Source organism: Oreochromis niloticus, linkage group LG7, assembly GCF_001858045.2.
Source record: "Oreochromis niloticus isolate F11D_XX linkage group LG7, O_niloticus_UMD_NMBU, whole genome shotgun sequence".
Lineage (NCBI taxonomy): Eukaryota > Metazoa > Chordata > Actinopteri > Cichliformes > Cichlidae > Oreochromis > Oreochromis niloticus.
Window position 1 is genome coordinate 36,719,930 of NC_031972.2, and position 20,542 is coordinate 36,740,471.

Genomic DNA, 20,542 nt, shown 5'->3' on the forward strand with positions numbered 1-20,542 from the left:
TTTTGTTCTACTATGTTGGTGCTGAAGGGTTCAAAAAGATAACTTAAAGCTCTGTTTGGTCCTGGTTTATTATCTCATCTAAGGGACTTTAATGCTAAAATTACTGGATGAAGGCCACGTTTGATGTTTTACACTCATACACCCTTAAAACAATAATATTCAGGTCATTTTGTGAAACAAGACTTGAATATAAAACATTGATTATATGCTGGTGTAAATACTACGGTGTTTGACTTTAAAAGCTAAAATTGGAACAGTCATGGAAGATGAATGTAAATGTATTGATATGCATATATGTGTTTTATCACGTGCATTTAATGTGAAGCAGCTGCATCTGTGTTTGTGTCTGCTCTTCTGAATTTCCTTTTAACAGTGAGTTCATAAAGCTTTAAGCAGCTGATATTTTTGTCACTCTGGAACATTTTAGAAAAATAACAAGAAGTAAATGAAGGAAACCGACAGAAGCAGAGAGGATAAGATGTGCGTCATATCTGAGACAATAACTAGGACCAGACCATTTCTGACACCTCAGTCATTTTTATTGTGTAACAACACAGCAGCAGAGGACATTTTTATTTTGTCTTGGGAATAAATCACTACTGTAAATCACAGGACTCAGATCAACACACGGTCTACTCCCCAGAACCAGACAATGTGCTGTGATCATGGTGGACGATAAATATTCATCACCAGAACGATGAGACAGAAACAGAAGAGCTGTTTGTAAAGGCAGGAGGTCACTGAGAGAAGGTACAGTGTTAACAGGCTGAGAAAAAAGAAATATAAATACAAATTCACGTCTGTCTCTATCAATAATTATCCCATATCATACAAAAGATATGATACATATGTACAGAGAAGTGTCCAGGTTCATCCTGACCATCAACCTTTCTGACTGAAGATCATTTCTGCCAGCAGGATCTTCATCAACGCCGCAACACGTAATGCTAACGCTATTTAAAGGACCAGTTCTTTGTTTTTAGAGATTTAGCTCACTTCATATTAGTGCTATAAACTAGTGCTTCATAAAAATGTGACTGAAGAAATCTTCCTAAGCTCACTGTCATGTTTTTATATTGTTTTTCCTACATTCCAGGCAGCCTCAGCCTCTTTACTTTATAATAAATATAATAAATACATTCATAAGCAGCTACAACCCCTCGTTGACTCCTGGGGTTCCTCAGGGATCTGCTCTTGGTACTATATATTTCCAGTTTATTATAATGTAAACAAAAATAAATATAAATCTAACAGCACACAGATGAAACTCTGCTCACTTTACATGAACGAGTCAGCAGGTTTAAACTTGAACTGCCTACTTAAGATGAAAGAAGCTAACGCTGGCTGCCTGGAAGGTAAAAAAGACCATCCGAAGCTCTAAAATGTGACAACTTTGTAAGAATGACCAGCACAGCGGATACCCTGTAAAATGAAACTGCTTTTTAAAAGGTCACTTCTCTTTTTCTTACTTCTGTAATCCATGTATGAAGCAAACACCTGTCAATATTTCCTTCAACTGGACACAGTAATGCGCAAAAGTCTTGAGCTGCCCTTAATTTGTTTATATTTTGCTTCAAAGTCAAGCATTCTTGTAATATTTTTAATATTTTCTGAACAGTATGTTAAAGTCACATCCTTAAGAAATAGGAAAAACAGTTCAGCAGTGACCTCACAGTGACCTCACAGCTGAACTGTAACAATAACACCATCAGTCATGGTCTGGTCTTCTCAGAGCATAAAGCTCAGCATGACATAAAAATGTGGCATCATCATCATCATTATCCACAAAAGGGAGAAACATCCAAAGAAGAGCTTTGAATGTCCTTCAAGAAGCCTGGAGAAGTGTTCCTGTATATCCTCACAAAGACGACAGATCAGACTGGGCTGAAGGATGAAGGTCGGAGCAAACATTCACTTTTCAAGCTCGTTAGAACTCCTCATATTCTGTACGTTTTAATTAATATTTGCCTATTTCAGTAAATCGCTACACCTTTCCAGTTTTCCTGCAAAATGTAAAGAAATGAGGGAAACGAGGGCTCAAGACTTTTGCACAGTACTGTATATATTACAGTAAAACTGGATTCATTCCTGTTTAAACACAGTGAAATTGTTGATGGTCGATCAGGTAATTAATCACAGAGTTTACAGTGATTATATGGTTTCAGATACCATCACCTCCCAATCAGATTTAAATTACAGAGAAATACAGATTCAATTAAACTGCGCATTAATCCCATAGACATGAAGCCCTGACCTCCTACATGACTGAAGGATTTCAGGTTTATCAGTGACTGAATCAGCGAATCCTAACAGCTCCCATCGTGACAGACAGTTAAATAAATCTACAACATTAAAGAATAAACACTAGAAATTAAATATATTAGCAGGACCTCCATGAAACCTGCGGATAAAGTGATTCACATTCATGTGCTCAGACTGCCTCTCCTGCCTTCATGACATGCAGTAAATTGAGTGTTTGATCTGTTAAGAAGCTCAGGCCTGCAGTCTGTCACATGCTGAGTAATTTTAATATTCCTTTAAAAGTGCCTTCATGGACCTGCAGCCGCATACAGAAACGGATGCAAAGTGTTTACGCAGATGTTTGCAGGCGAAGAAGTTGACCTGAGCGACTTTTATTCAGTGTGCATGCCGAGTGCTGAGTGATGGAGGTCATGCTGCAGGTGGACGTGTGGACAGTGATTCAGACTTCTCTTCTAGACGTCGTCAAATATTCGGCTACGAGATGACGACATGGACAGGTACCGTCCTCCAGAGTGCCTGAAAAGACAAAAATACACAAGTGAACACAGCAACACACAAATCCACATACGTCAGTGCCTGCAGACACGTGAGAAACAGGTGTGTCACTCCAACACTTTAACACTAAAGAACACTGAGGTCAGCACTGAAATGAACAAGCTGACAGTTAATTCTCAGAAAATCTTTATAAAAATCCTTTAAGTTCTTCATAAAGCACAACTATCCAAACTTCTCTCTCTTTTCTTCTTCACCTTCTGGTGCTTACTGAATCCACCCATAAAACATTCAAACATTTAATTTATTAATCTTTCCTTTACATCTGTAACAACATTTTAGGCCTCAGTTTAACCCTTTATAAATATTTTTGGCTGATGACATCTGAAGACATCAACCCTGCAGGTCACAGACATTTTACATCCTGCCAGCAGACCGGAGCTAAACACGAGCAACCAAAGTTAAGCTTTCTGCAGCCATCCTTTCAAGCTCCTCTTTAAATTTATACGGTCAATAAAAACAGCAGGTGAGGAATCACCAGACTGATCTGAAAAAAAAACGGTTCACACGTGAAATAAAAAAAAATCTTAGGTTGCACCGGTGCGACCAACTGTTCGAGTAACAAAAAAAAGTCTCTGCAACTCTGAAAGTTTCTGTGTGGTCAACAACAGACACATATTATGCCCCTATCGTGGTCTAAACCAATCAGAGATAGTCAGGGGCGGGACCGCTCTGATTGGTCGCGGTCCATATATTCATGTAGTCCGTGTGTACGTTTGAAAGTGCAGGCAGATAGAGAGAGGTGAGTAGCTTGAATAAAGCGATAACGATTCATTAAATCCTGAATCGACTTTTAAATATAACTGTGTTTTGCCAGAAACGCAAGAATCTCAGGTTAAAGCTCACAAAACTATTTCAACAACCACCAAACAGCAAATGAGAGCAGGTACACGAATTCCACGCAAAGATGTAAACACAGAGCGGACCCGACACATCAGAATCAGCTTTCTCTTTCTCGGCTTTCTCACCCAACAGCCCGTAGATGGACACGCCGTCGGGGCTGAAAGCCGACAGCTCGCTGATTCTGATGCGTCGGGTCCGCTCTGTGTTTACGTCTTTTTTGCGCCAGATTCTGAGCTGCAGGTTTTGTCTCTCTGCAACCAAAATTAATTGAACCAGCAGCAAAAGAAGATCCAAACTACGCTTCACATTTGATCAATGTCGTCATTAATTCCCTCTGACTTTTGCTGCTTTGCTTCCACCACGATAAAAATCACACTTCATGCACAGCTCTCTCTCTCTCTCTCTCTCTCTGTACTTCATGAACAGTTTCCCGTCTCAAATCTCTGTTTTCTGCATTACTCATTCGCTTATTACCCACCAGTCTACCGTTGTTTACAGTGCTGTCAGCCGCTATCTTTCTTTTTTACTTAAATGACCTCGGACAAGAAAGCCTAATTTCTGATGTTCAATACTGAAGAAATTTTATTTTTTTTTAAATTATGCAAAACTGCAGAATATTTTTAAGATTATCTGCTATGGTGTTAAGCAATGCGGTTGAAAAATTTGGCTGTGCCTAACTTTTGCACCAGTGCAACCGTGGCAAAAAGTTAGTCTAGAGCCCTGCCACAGCATGCAAATAAAAAACAAACTAAGTCTGAAACAAATTTTAAAACAATAAATTCTAAATCTAAATAAAAAAATAAACACACTCTGAAATGAAACTGCAGTCAAAATGGAAACTATTAAAATACAAAGTTTAAAGAGCTGAATTAAACTTCACCAGCTGCTGAAAACAGGTAGAGTCTCAAACATGCATCACAAATACGGTGGCGTAACCATGACGATGACACCATGCTTACCTTCCAGACTCAGCGTCCGGTGGGTCGTCTGTCAGCGCGTCGGCGTTGAAGTCCAAGGGCTCGGCATCGTGCAGCAGCTCGATGCGGTCCCTCTCTGCTCGGCTCCCAGACCGGGAATATTTAGCCTCTGTTCAAAGAACAGGAAGTGCTCCGTCACCCGAAAACCACCAAAAACACCTTCAGAGAGCAGCGCTGACCACCTGCTGACTTACGTCTGCTGTTGCTGGAGCTCACGGTGTCTGAGTAGCTCGTCTCCTTCATCTCGTGGCTGCTCCTGTTCCTCGCAGCGTAGTCTTCTCTCGGGTTCCCGTAGCGCTCCTTCCACTCCTGCAGCAGACGACACAACACAAACAGATCAGGACGCTTCAACGAGGATTTCACTCCTGCTGTTTCCCAGCAGACGTCAGTTGATGTTTGTACGTGACCGTGTGTAACCGCTCTGACACGAGTCATCTGTGTCAGGCCATGATTCCATTACTTCTCTTATCAGCTTTCTTTCACTCACATATTCATCAAACAGTCAGAAAAACAAACATTTCAGTGTTTTCACTGAAATTTGTCCTTACAGCATCATGAAGGAAAAATCCTACAGTTGCCTCATCTGCTGATTCTAAATGGCTGTCTCTGTTTTATTGGCCTGCAGGCAGGCTGATGTTCAATCTTTAATCTTAGGCAGAATACCCAGTGATGAGCAGCTTCTGTACTTCCTGTTTCAGTGTTGTTCCCTCTCCCAGCAGCTGACTTTGTTATTTTAGAATATAATATTATATCTGAGGAAACCTGCTGTAAACTACAGTCTGTGCACTTAATAAACAATGAAAATATATATTATTAAAATAAGATATGTAGATTAAGATAAGATATGTATTAGTTTTCTCTGATATCTAAAAAGAAGAAGCAAACAGGTACTCACCCTACGTCTGTTCTCACCATCTTCAATCCTCTGCTTCTTCCTTTTCTCTGTAAAAATATTGTATTTTACTATAACTTTCATGTTAAATAGTCAAAGAGAATTCAGATGATGGTGGCAGTCTCACCACGGCGGATCAGCTCCTTTCCCTCGTCGATCAGGTCAGAGGTCATTTCACTGTCATCCATAAACTGCTGGAAGCCCAGAAGATTCAGGCAGCGAGTCCCCAAACTGAGGAGAACATTGATTATAACACAGAGTCACAAACATAACTACATATATAATAAAGCCCCTGATGGCTCTGTTTAATCCTGCACTAACCAGCAGAGAGAAGCAGGATCTAAAAGACTGCCAAAAATGCTACAGCTCACCAACACCCCAGACATGCAAAGGTTTTAAAAATCCGAATTATTTGATGCGTCGGGATGTCTTCCAGTTTTTTGTTTTCAAAGACTTCAGTTTAACTCATGAACGACGAGGAAAAGCAGCAAATTCTGTATGTAAAAACCTGTTCTGGCTTTCAGCTGAATAATCAGTCATCGAAGACTATCTTCTGTCACATGACCAATCCACACAGTTAAAGAAGCTCCCAGCAGGGAAGACTCCTGAGACTCGTCTCACCTGAAGTAGGTGGCGATGCAGAGGATGACGATCAGCATGGGGTAGTAGATGTAGAAGCCATTAGCAATGAAAGAGAGGACCCGCATGGATCCCATGATCTGTTCCAACAAACAACAGGTGAGTCAGGCAGACACTGCAGCACAGGTGTGTTACACAGGTTTTATACAGTGTGGGTATTTACAGAAGTGTAAGCAGTCTGCAGCTTTTCCTGGTGGGAGATGGTGGAGTCCATGTGGATCAAACCCAGGAAGTTGAGACAGAGAGGAGGAGTCAGACGACAGAACAGCCTGCAGGAGGAAAACACGCCAGAGTCACTAAACCTGAACTTCTGCGTCACATAACATGTTGTTTAATAACACTGACTCACTACACGACTCTCTGTAGTTTCTGTGCTTTAAGAAGATAAAGAGGAGATCCTTTCTAAAGAACAGGTATTAAAATTAAGTAATTTGAGGTTTTTTGAAACAGTACAAATGTTTTCCTTGTATATGAGGAGGAACATTCTAGAAAGAAACACGTGTGCTCATGTCTTCTCTTGGTTTACAGTGATGTGTTTCCTGAACATGTTCCTTTCAAAATAAAAACATGCTTGCTGTCAGTCACATACATGCCGCTGAACTGGAGGCTGTAGGCGTCGGTCTGGTGGTGAGAGGCCAGGTAATAGTAGTTGAAGACTCGGATGCGAAACACGGTGGAGTAAACACAGGTGCACAGGAAGAAGATTGTAATAAAGCACGCCATCTGGTGGAGAGAGAGAGCATAAGGTGATCAGAGGTCTGAATGAAGCGTGATCGTGTTTCAACAAAGAAACAGTGAAACTGAAACACGCGTCACATGTCACGTTTCCTTCATTGTAACACAACAAAGACTCAGCTGTGCAGCACTACATCACACAGCAGCCTTTAAACACTTTTAGAGGCTCTACAGAAATATGAAGCTCTGTGTCTGATGGTTGTGTGTAAACCAGCGTCTGTCCTCTCAGGCTCACCTCGATGTACAGGTAGTTGTAGTCTCTCTCAGCCAACTGGATGAAAATGGCGAACAGCGAGAGGACGGGCCGTGTGCTGAAGAAGGTGCACTCGGACCAAACCACAACCACGCTGAACAGAGTCAGGACGATGGCGAGGAGGCGGTAAAACCAGCGCTTCAGGAAGCACTCCCAGTACCACTCTGTGACACACACACACACACACACACACACACACACACACACAGGGCAGTGTTTACTCTTCGATGTCACTGCCACCAGCACCCAAAGGAAAACTGTAGCAGGACACCTGTGCAGGTGCTTACAGCTGTGATCTGATTACACCCACCTACAGTCGGGGTGTAGATGTATCTGCTGAACCAGCCGGCCGGCTCTGATGAAGGGAAGCTGTGGACAAACTGGTGGGTGGAGCTGGTCTCGTTCTTGGCCACGTCCTCCAGGTGGATGGCCTGCTGCAGGAGGATTTGCCACTGCACACGAGTCCTGTTGTGTCTCTGCACGGCGTAGATCACCTGCACACGACGGGTTCGGACATCAGAGCATGGGAAACAGAGTGCACAGGAAACAGAAGACTTCAGTTGTGTGCAGCGTGAGGAGGAAACTATGAGCACAAAGAGAAACGTCAGATTTTTCTTTGTTTCAGCGCTTTTTACATCATCGTCATCTCATCATCATCCTCTTCTTTTTTGAAATCATAACCTGTACAGCATCACTGTAACTGTAAATGTTCTGCAGTGGAATGACGACTATCTTCTCTCTTCTTCTTCTGCTGTTTACCTGAACCACCATCAAACAAAGCTCAGCTGACAGCAGTGATTACAAAGATTATGATTCATATCTTTATTGCTTTTCACATTGTCTCCCCTACAGTTTGGTTGAAGTCTGTGGTACAGTCACACTGGTGATCTTTTAATGAACCATCACAAATAATAACACGCCAGCACGGCTGCTAGGAATCTAATAATCTCCCCATGTTTTTCAGCCCAAACATTTAATCTGAATCTTACAATCCAAGCCATTTCAGTGCAGCTCAGTTCTGCATTTTCAGGCATTTCTAATACAGGGAGTGCAGAATTATTAGGCAAATGAGTATTTTGTCCACATCATCCTCTTCATGCATGTTGTCTTACTCCAAGCTGTATAGGCTCGAAAGCCTACTACCAATTAAGCATATTAGGTGATGTGCATCTCTGTAATGAGAAGGGGTGTGGTCTAATGACATCAACACCCTATATCAGGTGTGCATAATTATTAGGCAACTTCCTTTCCTTTGGCAAAATGGGTCAAAAGAAGGACTTGACAGGCTCAGAAAAGTCAAAAATAGTGAGATATCTTGCAGAGGGATGCAGCAGTCTTAAAATTGCAAAGCTTCTGAAGCGTGATCATCGAACAATCAAGCGTTTCATTCAAAATAGTCAACAGGGTCGCAAGAAGCGTGTGGAAAAACCAAGGCGCAAAATAACTGCCCATGAACTGAGAAAAGTCAAGCGTGCAGCTGCCAAGATGCCACTTGCCACCAGTTTGGCCATATTTCAGAGCTGCAACATCACTGGAGTGCCCAAAAGCACAAGGTGTGCAATACTCAGAGACATGGCCAAGGTAAGAAAGGCTGAAAGACGACCACCACTGAACAAGACACACAAGCTGAAACGTTAAGACTGGGCCAAGAAATATCTCAAGACTGATTTTTCTTTTTTTATAAAAAAAAAAAAAATAATTAAAAAAAAAAAAAAAAAAAAAAAAAGACTGATTTTTCTAAGAGCTCCAGTCCGACTCAGACGCCAGCAAGGTGGAGGTGGAGTACTGGTTTGGGCTGGTATCATCAAAGATGAGCTTGTGGGGCCTTTTCGGGTTGAGGATGGAGTCAAGCTCAACTCCCAGTCCTACTGCCAGTTTCTGGAAGACACCTTCTTCAAGCAGTGGTACAGGAAGAAGTCTGCATCCTTCAAGAAAAACATGATTTTCATGCAGGACAATGCTCCATCACACGCATCCAAGTACTCCACAGCGTGGCTGGCAAGAAAGGGTATAAAAGAAGAAAAACTAATGACATGGCCTCCTTGTTCACCTGATCTGAACCCCATTGAGAACCTGTGGTCCATCATCAAATGTGAGATTTACAAGGAGGGAAAACAGTACACCTCTCTGAACAGTGTCTGGGAGGCTGTGGTTGCTGCTGCACGCAATGTTGATGGTGAACAGATCAAAACACTGACAGAATCCATGGATGGCAGGCTTTTGAGTGTCCTTGCAAAGAAAGGTGGCTATATTGGTCGCTGATTTGTTTTTGTTTTGTTTTTGAATGTCAGAAATGTATATTTGTGAATGTGGAGATGTTATATTGGTTTCACTGGTAAAAATAAATAATTGAAATGGGTATATATTTGTTTTTTGTTAAGCTGCCTAATAATTATGCACAGTAATAGTCACCTGCACACACAGATATCCCCCTAAAATAGCTAAAACTAAAAACAAACTAAAAACTACTTCCAAAAACATTCAGCTTTGATATTAATGAGTTTTTTGGGTTCATTGAGAACATGGTTGTTGTTCAATAATAAAATTATTCCTCAAAAATAAAACTTGCCTAATAATTCTGCACTCCCTGTATTCTGGCCACCCGATGTATATAAATAAATATGAAGGACAGAAAAAAGAGACATCTCTAAATATAATGAACATGTAATGTACCATCAGCAACAAAATTACTTTGTTAAGGTGGAAATTTTGGGGGCCAGTGGAAGTAAAACGTCCGTCCATCTCAGACAGACGGAGCCTGACATCATGGTTTGCTTCTGACACCCGGCTAACAAAGGTTAGCACTAGACTGAGCTTTGTAAGATTAGCTGATGCCCCCAGCCTTCACTGAGCAGCTTTATTATGTGGATAAAGTTTAAGGTGGACGTGCTCTGTGCAGGTATTCAGGAAACACGCAGAAACACTTTCACTGAACACAAAAACATCTGCTACCACATCGCCAGGAGTCTTCATTAGAATTTGTTTCATCTCTTTTTTCCTCCAATAAGAAGGCAGCACAGTCTGATTGACTCGTGAAATCCTCTCACCTGTTTATGAAGCTTCACCAGGCTCTTCTCCGTCGGGTACGTATTCTGTTTGTCATCAAAGTCCTCGTAGTCGTCCATGTTCCTGCCCATCTTCTCCTGGTAGTCCAAGGGGCACTGAGGGAAACCACGAGCACGTCATCACACTCATGAACTTAAACATCACAGTTATCACCCATCACGTTCACGCTCAGCTTCGCTCCACGTACTTTCCTGAGGATGGTGTCGATGTACTTCCTCAGCGGGTGGTTGTATTTGATGGATTCGCTGACTTTTCTCACCTCCTACAGCAGAACAGACATCTCAGTGAAAACGGCAACATTAAGCCAAATGTTTGTAACTGCTGGAGGCTGTCGATTACCTCCATGACATCCTCCAGGTTCTCTTCTGCATCCGCCTTCTCCGTCATCAGTTTGGATGCCTTGAAGTAGGTCTTGATGAGTAGGTGTCCGTGCCGGGAGGCGTTCCAGTAGGACCGAGGGATCTCCACCAGCCCGTACCCGAGCAACAGCACCAGCAGGAACAAACCCCAGGTGTTGGCGGCGGTGATCCCGATGGTCTGTAGCTCGTACCTGAGTAACACACAGAGCACGTAACTCCATACAGCAGCCAATCAGGAGGAGTTTAGGAGGCGATTATGTGTTTATACAGCCCTCTGCATTTAATCACCACAGCATGTCTTTGTCCTGTCTTTCTCTCCACAGACAGGACAAAACAAACAAACAAACAAAAAAAAAGGGGGTTTTCCTCAGGGTCGACTCACCATGAGAGGTGCAACTCAGGATGAACGGCCACGTAAATGAGCAGAGAGCCGAAAATGAGCAGGTATGTCCCGTAATAAATGGCGTTCTCAATCAGTGCCGTTTTGATTTTCCCGGTGATGGAGAAGCCCCCGGAGCGAGCGTACGACTGCATGAAGGGCAGCAGCAGCCTGACGACACAAGAAAACCTTTAAAACACAAAAACCCAGCATGTGGAGGTTTCATGAGGAGACTCGGGCTCGTACTGACCACGTGAGGCACTGAGAGGTCCAGTACACCACCCTCCAGAACACTGGCATGATGCCATCAGGGATGTAGCTCCACGGCTTGTGGCACAGCGTTCGTACACTGAGAGGAAACACAATCGGGAGTACAGAAACCTGCTGATGTCACCTGGTTTTATTAACTAAGACAACACTTCTTTTAGTCACATTTTTTTAACACACTCAGGTCTCTCTAAGAAAAGCTGCCTGAGTTTCAAAGTACATTTACTCAAGTTCAATAAGAAGGAGTCGCTTCAAATCCTGCTCTGTCTTCTGCTCTGACTCTCTGTGTAAAACGATCATTAATGACTTGACATGCCTTCATGTCCAGATCACAGAGGACATTGGTCCATACTGAGTGGATGTGTTGTTTGGGTTCAGCTCTCTGACCCTGAATTATGAATTATGTCAAACACTTCCTGTTAATCACCAACAAATTTCCAGAAAACTCACTGCAGAGGTTTCATCCTTTACTCTGAATACACACACACACGCACGCATGCACAGCATTCAAACCTTTTTGTGGGTGCACCAGTTGTGTTTACTATCGTGTGATTGGACAGCGGTGAGACGAGGGCGGGAACAGATGTCTGCTCCTTGTGGTCGTGCTCGCACTGCCTGTAGATTGTCTGTAAGCAGCAGACAGACAAACGTACGCTCACACACATTCACTGAATGAAATCAAACATGTAAAGATCTTTTCCACACATATGGAAGTCGAAATGTGACATTTACATCACAGACGTATAAAAACAGTAATCTTTTGTTGTGTAACGGATGTGCTTGAAGTCCACAGGAGCTCATAAGGCTTCTCTATGAAATGTCATAAAAGTTAAAGATTTCATATTAAAAAACAAAAGCATCTCAAAAATGACAAAGAACAACTAAACAGAAACCATCAAAGTCTTGAGGACCTTCGTGAATGGAAGGCTTGAACACCTCTGAGGACTTTGGAGGGATCTCAGTTTGATGCTGTGTGTCATACTGACCGTGCTGACATCCAGAGGCAGGATGAAAACGATGAGGAAGCACAGGTACCAGGCCAGCAGCGTGCCGAACAGCACCATGCGCTGCTGCTTCTTGAAGTCTCCATATCGGTGCAGCAGGAACAGCGCCAAGAAAAACACCACCACGATCTCGATGCCGAGTGCCGCCCCGCTCATCCTGCCGCGCTCCCGTCAGCAGGCACTGACACAAACCTGCAGCAGGTGGACAGAAACACCAGCGTGGTTACTGTAATGAAGTGTTAATCACTTTCGATTCTTCAAACGCCACATCTGTTGGCTCTGTGACGGGTTTTAGTATCATTATTTGTGGGAGGTCTGAAGCACTCTTGAGCAGAGCACACATCTGTCAGGCTCGATGATCATCCCCACATTACTTGCAGAAAGCTGCAAAAATGAAAAACATTAACACTAAACCTCTGTGGGAAAGTCTGACTGCAGACAGCGACAATAAAGGAGCTTCTGTTGGTTGGCTATTAGGTTAGCTGCCAGTACCTGCTGCCTAACACAATAATGATGACCGCCATCTCAGAGAATCAGCACACACGTGCACCGACGGGCAGAGGCACGCCGACCTGCAAGCCCTGAAAGACTCTTTGTGTGGTTTCTTTGAAAAGTTGGGGGATGGAGGCTCCAACAAGTGACATGGGAAACAACAGTTTGATTAAAGCTCAGGGAGTGACCGGGTATATGTAGCAGGGTCGTCAAACTCAGAGCCAGCAAGTCTGCTGTGATGTTTCCTCAGGATGAGGTCAGGTTCACTGGGTGAAGTGTGCAGAAGCCCTTGGATTGTCTGCCGGGTCTTTATGCAAAGCTTTACATCATCTCTGTGTTCCCTCTAGCACCATCAATGGCTAAATGACATCACCTGGGTGAGCTTTGACTCAGGCAGTTTTGACTCTGCCTCTTCTTCCTCAAAGTCAAAGTTTCTTAATGTATCTGTGGTTATTATAACAGACACAGCTGGATTCCACTCAAGTTTTTTAAGCCTAACCCTTATTTTCAAAGTTCAGTCCCTGCTAAAGCCGACCCTTCCTTCCGGCTTGGTGGTCAGGTTGCTCTCAGTCTTCTTCGGTGGATAAACTCCACTCAGACTGTGCTGGGTGATGAGCTCCTGTATTGAACTCACAAAGGGCCACAGAGCAGCGCAAAGCTCATCGCTGCCTCCTGCAAGCCCAGCCGGGGAGTTGGATTCTGTCCATGGATGAAGACTTAACTAGGGATGCAGTGGATTATTGCTCCAGAGTTTCTGTCACAGGTTTATTTCTTAATTTACTCTAAGAAAGCATGGATGCCCATCCTGCCATCCACACATGTGAGTCCCACCTAACACTATTAGTTACCTCACACCTTGTGGCACTCTCTGGCTTCATTCCAGGTTCAACTGTTCAATAATGAAAAACATATCTCCCTCTCAGTGCTGACAGGCACTGCCAGCAGCTGTTCCTTTTAGCTTCCTTTGTATTTTTTACAGCATGTCTAATGTTCTGACGTCCTACTGAAACAAACACACCTGCTCTGCCTCACCTTTCCACTCAAGCTGCAAACATCTGGCACCCAGCTGTTTCTGTTATAATAACCACAGATCAATTCAGAAACGACTCTGAGGAAGAGGCAAACACTTTAAGAGGAAGCTGGGCTTCTCTGTCTGTGGTCATGTGATAATCCTCGTGATGGCATAAAGGTCAGAGATCTTCTCTCAGATTACCATCAATAAAGCCAGAGTGTCCACACAGCTGTGACGTCAGTCTGGGCTGCAGGACTCGCACCTCTCCTGATGTTTCTAACACTAGCACTTCATTTTATTTTTATTTCTACAGATTTCTTCTTTATGTGAATGGCTGAAGGACTAGGGGTAACATGTGAAGATTTTTTATCTGTCCCCAAAAACACCTTTGGTGTTGTGAACAGTCACATGACCAGTGATGAACCAACAAGCAGGAATGAGCTGGCGAACCCTTAGACTCAACTGCTGTAGCCTCAGTGAATGTGTGTTTCACATATCACTCTTGTTAAACAGGCTTATAGTTTGTGTGTCCGGCCTTTGTGTGTGTTAATAGCAGTGTGGCCCTCCTGTGTTTTTACAAGTGTGTTCACAGCACACCCTGTAATGCCAGGAGTACCTCAGTGACCTCCCAGAGGAATGAGGAGAGTGGATATGCAATTGCAGAGGCTCAGACTCTGGTAAGTAGCAACCATCACTGTGTCAGGTCTCACTAACATAAAGTTAACCTGTGAGGGAGTCAGACAGTCTGAGTGACTGTTCCTGCCTCTGGTCAGGTCACACATGTTGATCTTAAACTTCATTCAGCATTAATGGGGCTCCACAGATGTGCAGGTTACCCAGATGTGCACTTATGCCCCTCTGCACCCTCCTCCTCCCTGCACCCCTGTGCTACAGAGGTGTGTAAACAGCTCCCGGGGATGTCGCAGCTGCAAGGAGCTGTAACCGCAGACCCAATCACAGACAGGAAGTCCTGACTTCCGCCTGACAGCCGCTGATGAGGAGGATTTCTGGGAGACCATACCCTGAGGAAACTGCGATTCCTCAGGTGTTATGACGTAGAAGCTCAGGTGACCCACAGCTGACCTCACAGCAGCGCGCGAACGCCCGCCGACTCCTTATCAGCCTTGGGGCTGTTCGCGGGGACGCGCAGAGCGACAGCTGCCGGATCAACAATTCATCCAGGAACTCCGGCTAGCTGCCGCTGTGGGTTAGCAGCCTCCGCCCAGCAGCCCCAGCGGCTCTTACCGTGATTCCTGTGTGGGCTCCGGCTCCTCTCGGAGTGACGTCAGGGGCCACGTTATCTCCGCGAGCCGCTCTTGTTACTATCAGCCACCGTTCTCCGTGAGAAACCTCTTGATTTCAGCTCGTTAGCTCAGCAGCATCAGCCCGTCACATCCCGGCCCTACCAGGAGGAGCAGATGACGTCAGAGCCAGGCAGGCAGCCAGTCTGCGCGTGCGCAAACACCATGTCATTCTGCTGCTTCTCTTAGAGCGCTTTATCGTTACTGCCCTCCACCGGATAGATCAGGAATTACCTCAGACTGACGGCTCCAGAACGCAAGATGACGTCATCGGCGTCATCACACGTTATCGTCACACCCTGCTGAGCACAGCTGCACGCTCGAGTGCTTCCAGCTGTCCTCAGCAGCCAGGGGCGGATCTAGAAGGGTGGCATGGGGTGGCAAGTGCCACCATAAAATGATCCCTTGCCACCCCAAGTGCCACCCCAGTTTTGCATATGACAGTGTTGTTTATTAAAATAAGATAGCATTAACAGTTTGAGCGTAGTTACAGTCAACAGTGAATATAAATGCTAAAACTGAATATATTGCATAGTGTCCTCCCCTCCACCGTTAACAAATGGTTCAGCCAATAGCAGGACCGGCTTTTTTCTTGTTTTCAGTAGCAAGCGATGCTTATGATTGTACCAGAGCACATTTTGAACAACACCATGGGAATTTCGGATTTTACACATTTGGTTGGATGTTACACTCTGGAAATGGAAGCAGGGGCGGATCTAGAGAAATTTTCTTAGGGTGGCATGAGGGCGGCAAAGAAATCAAATGGGGTGGCAAAATCAAAGCCTTTTTTTCCCCCCAAACACATATGCAGGTGGTTACATATGGTTAAAATGATTCAAATGCAGTAAGTATACACGTTTTTCATATAAATATAGTCTATAACTTAATTATTGTCTGTAGCCCACATAATTACACACTTTAGTTATTAACCCTGTTATTAACCCTGTGGAGTCCACAGACATGCTGCACCTCCAAATCACATGACTGTTTTAAGCTGACATAGCAACAAGCTGCAGCCACGCTGAGTCTCTATTTCAGCCCATATTGAAAGTTCTGACTTCAAAGTTTTTAAATTTTAATTACAGGCCAGTAAATCCAGAGTTATGATAATATATATAAGCCACGCTTTTTTCTAAATACTGTCGTTACGTTTTTGTGCGTGTGTGTTTTAAGCGTTTTCTAAGGACAGCGCGAAAACAGTAAAGAAAGAAAAAAAGCCACCTCTTTCCTATCGGTGGAAAAATGTACCATGTCAACCAATTAAAAAAAAAGTCAACACGTGGGATTTGGTTGTTTAGGAAGAGGGGAGAGTTTTGGGAGTGACGGTAACGGCAGCGAGACAGAGCGAGCGAGTGTGTGTGTGTGAGAGAGAGAGTTTTTAGATGTGGGAGATTTGTGACGTTTAGTGTGGAGAGTATACTTAGTGTGTTGTGTTGTCTTGTGTAGTTGTTCTGTTGTGTAGTCGTTGTTTTGTTTTGTGTGTCAGTGAGGGCACTAATGAATGTCACTAAGGCACATTTGCAACGTAAACACTGTCACTAAGTAGAAAACCAGCGGAGTGATACACCTCCTGTTGTCAGGCCTGCAGGTTTATCCCTGTGCTGTTCTCCTCTGTCTTTTGGTGGACAAACTTTTTTTTTACTGGCACACATCATTTGTGGGGCATCTTATTGCAACACCTGATTGTTCTCTCATTTTAGTTTTAGTAATATTTTTTAAATGGTTGTACAAAATGAAAAAAACGGCAGGTGTATTGGCTGCATTTTAGATAAATAGTTGTATATGTTTACAAAAGTACATTTTATATGTCAGTGAAAAAAAACAACTAAATTCAGTTGAGCTGAAAAGAATGATCCCAAACATGGCAAGAGGAAAAAAATCAAATGAAACAATTTGAGGGTGAAATACAAATGTAAACTCAAAAGGAGTCAAAAATGGCCGGTTGTATTTCAGACCTCAGTGGGTTAATCCAACAAATCATGAAAAATTAGGTTTAAATTTTTGTTCATGACAGTGCAGATTTCTGACATTTTGTGTAATTTAAGCTGTAACAATGTGATTGTTTTCTAACGAAAACAGTGTGAAACTTAAGTTAGACTTGTGTTTGTAAATGAACCGCCCCATGTTGTGTAGCTTTCTGGATTTTATACTTATTGGGCTACATATTTATTTATTATACAGGCTACAGTACATAAGATCAAAACTCACATGTTTTATGTAACTAAAGTGTGTAATTATGTGGGCTACAGACAATAATTAAGTTATAGACTATATTTATATGAAACACGTGTATACTTACTGTATTTGAATCATTTTAACCATATGTAACCACCTGCATATGTGTTTGGGGGGAAAAAGGCTTTGATTTTGCCACCCCATTTGATTTCTTTGCCACCCTCATGCCACCCTAAGAAAATTTCTCTAGATCCGCCCCTGTCAGCAGCTGGTGAAGACAACACCAAGGCGTGACGGGGTAAAACCGCAAAGGATTCTGGGAATGAGTGGCAAGAGGTACTAGCGCATGCAGGCTTTCACATGAAAACATTCACACAGCGATAAAAAGAAACACAAAGAATGGCAAGAAGCTGTTGTATTATTAACTGCAATAGCCGGTCACATGACAGCCACGGGAAGCCGACGGGTAAAGAGATCGGTTTTTATCGGATTACGTCGTGGAAGAGAAATTGTTCAAGCCATGTTTCCGAAGTAACAAAGAGCCAACAGATGGCCTGGATTGCAGCCATTCGAAGACCAAATATAACGTCTCAGAACACTCCAGCTCACATGTTAGTCTGCTCCAAGCATTTCCACAAAGGTATGTCTTCTGTTGTAGTTATTACGTAATTTATCATAACATAATTGTTGATGTAGGTTACAACTAAGTCTTATATTGATTTGAATTGAATTCGTTGCGCTATGCTGCTTTGTTCACTGTGGCTTTGCGGGCTAATGTTTGTTGTGTTTTGTAGGAAAACCAGCCTACAAAATGCTGGAATGCGATCCAGACTGGGCACCCTCTATCAACCTGGGTCATACCGAGTTTAAAGCTGCTACCACAGCGAGACTAGATCAGTTAAGAGACAGCGATAACAAAACAACCACGAAAAGTCCCGCATATATGTGCCCAAGTGTTGAATTGAAGCAATCAACTGATGAATAACTGTTTTCCAGTATGTTGTTTTGAAATGGGTTTTTTTTGTTGCATTGTTGATTTGTTTTTTACCGAAGCAGCTAATAAAGCATAATGGAATACAATTTTGCCTCTTTCTTGTAAGATTCTATAATACAATGAAACAATAATGCCAGTTATAAATACAGACAATAAATTGAATGAATTACGAAACACTCATTTTATTTCTATTAGATCTGAAAATGTTGTGTAATACTACAACCTGAAACGACAAATAGATTGCGTTGGCCTGTACAGGAGAAAGGAAAAGAATTTAACAACAGCTGTGAAATGGAATAGTCCAAATCACCAAAGTAAACTGGACCTGGGCTTGTTGCAGGGATCTGAAGTTAATAAACATCTTGTGAGTGTATGCACTCACACTTAGGACCATATATGTCCGTGATGGAAGTTGGGCAGCACGCTAACGTCCTTACTCCACTCTGTATGCTCGTATGGGTCTAACCCTGTCACTCCTTTGAGTTTTTCCTCGTACTTTTTTTTCGTACTCTCTTTTTTGTTTTGGTCAAATCTGTCTTTGTACGGACCTGCCATGTTCTCCGTCGTTTTGTACATAACTGTTTTTGGGGCAAATAAAATGCAAGTAGGGATTAAAACCGCAGAATGGAAATACTAGCGCTTGATGCAGTGTTTTGATTTTGTTGCCACGAGTACCCACAAAGCAATGCGCGAAAATCACGTGGTCTGTCAATCTCTATACATGCCAACCCTCCCAATTTTTCCGGGAGAATCCCGAATTTCAGTGCCCCTCCCGAAAATCTCCCACAGTCCCGAATTTCTCCCGATTTTCCACCCGGACAGCAAAATTGAAAAACCATATCCCAGATTGGCCCAGCTAATTCCAGTTTCCAACAATGGCTACTACTACTGCAGCTACTTAGTTTTAATATTACTACTCTTTCTGGGTCGCAAAATAAACTTTTAGCATATTTTCAGGTGAGAATGTAGCTGTGTAAACTTCAAATATCTGAGCCGAGGAGAACAGCAAACTCCCGGCACATCGTTTTCAAACCCCCGCGGTCTTTCACTACTCAGGTTAAGCATGATATATAAGTCACTTAAATAAGTTAAACATGTTATTGTGTGACTTTTTTCAGTGTTTTATTTGTTCCTGAGTAAATCGGTTTGGCTGAGATTAAAATTATTAGATTAGATTAGATTAGATTGGATTACATAAAACTTTATTAATCCCTCGGGTGGGTTCCTCCGGGGTTTTCACACAGCTGAATAAACGTCAAACAGAAAACTGATTAAACAGAAGTGTGAGATGGTCGAAAATTTACGCCAGCGTCCGGTTATATTTTAGATAGAAAGGAGCAGACGGCTGAGTTTCACTCCACCGAGAGAGCTCGTGACGTAATTCTGAAGGCTAGACTGTCCAATTTCACAGTCGCTCGTTTCCGGTCTACCCGGCTTTCGGACCCGGCCCACTTAGACCGCGAAGGCCGGGTCCTCAGGTGACGCAGCCTCTGAATTTGGACGCCCCCGTTGTTTCAATAACAATAATAACGGTGACATTTAACTTATTTTATCCGATAAATAAACATTGTAAAATTCAAGTATTTTGTATATATATGTATATGTATATCCCCCTCCCCCCAACAGCCCTTTTGAATGTCTCCCTAATTCTGAGGCCTCAAGGTTGGCAAGTATGACCAAGGTTTTAACGAAGATGTGAACACAGTAATGTTTGACTATTAGGTATTTCTGCAGGAACTACTTCCTGTGTGGCAGCAAATAAAACCGTGTGTGTGTGTGTGTGTGTGTGTGGAGTGGGGTTGCTCCACTCTCTTTATTCTTTTTATTCAATTCAATTCAATTCAATTCAATTTTATTTATATAGCGCCAAATCACAACAAAAGTCGCCTCAAGGCGCTTTATATTGTACAGTAGATAGCACAATAATAAATACAGAGAAAAACCCAACAATCATATGACCCCCTATGAGCAAGCACTTTGGCGACAGTGGGAAGGAAAAACTCCCTTTTAACAGGAAGAAACCTCCGGCAGAACCAGGCTCAGGGAGGGGCGGCCATCTGCTGCGACCGGTTGGGGTGAAAGAAGGAAAACAGGATAAAGACATGCTGTGGAAGAGAGACAGAGATTAATAACAGATATGATTCGATGCAGAGAGGTCTATTAGCACATAGTGAGTGAGAAAGGTGACTGGAAGGGAAAAACTCAATGCATCATGGGAATCCCCGGCAGCCTACGTCTATTGCAGCATAACTAAGGGAGGATTCAGGGTCACCTGGTCCAGCCCTAACTATATGCTTTAGCAAAAAGGAAAGTTTTAAGCCTAATCTTGAAAGTAGAGAT

General features: G+C 43.0%; 1 protein-coding gene and 1 long non-coding RNA gene across 2 annotated transcripts; one reads left to right on the forward strand and one right to left on the reverse strand.

Moving 5' to 3' along the window:
- Positions 1-521: 521 nt before the first annotated feature.
- On the reverse strand, positions 522-15,270 carry lmbrd2b (LMBR1 domain containing 2b). Its single transcript, XM_013268312.3, has 18 exons — positions 14,978-15,270; positions 12,211-12,420; positions 11,738-11,850; positions 11,208-11,306; positions 10,961-11,128; positions 10,559-10,769; positions 10,407-10,481; positions 10,201-10,314; positions 7,464-7,647; positions 7,136-7,317; positions 6,755-6,888; positions 6,329-6,434; positions 6,148-6,245; positions 5,654-5,757; positions 5,530-5,576; positions 4,829-4,943; positions 4,617-4,743; positions 522-2,778 (listed from the first exon to the last, which is right to left on the reverse strand). The coding sequence occupies exons 2-18, from the start codon at positions 12,382-12,384 to the stop codon at positions 2,715-2,717; spliced, it is 2,115 nt and encodes a 704-aa protein (XP_013123766.2). The 5' UTR covers positions 12,385-12,420; positions 14,978-15,270; the 3' UTR covers positions 522-2,714.
- Positions 12,363-15,041, forward strand: LOC112847335 (uncharacterized). The gene is made up of 2 exons (XR_003220827.1): positions 12,363-14,409; positions 14,627-15,041. It is a non-coding gene; the product is annotated as an uncharacterized LOC112847335 (long non-coding RNA).
- Positions 15,271-20,542: the final 5,272 nt, after the last annotated feature.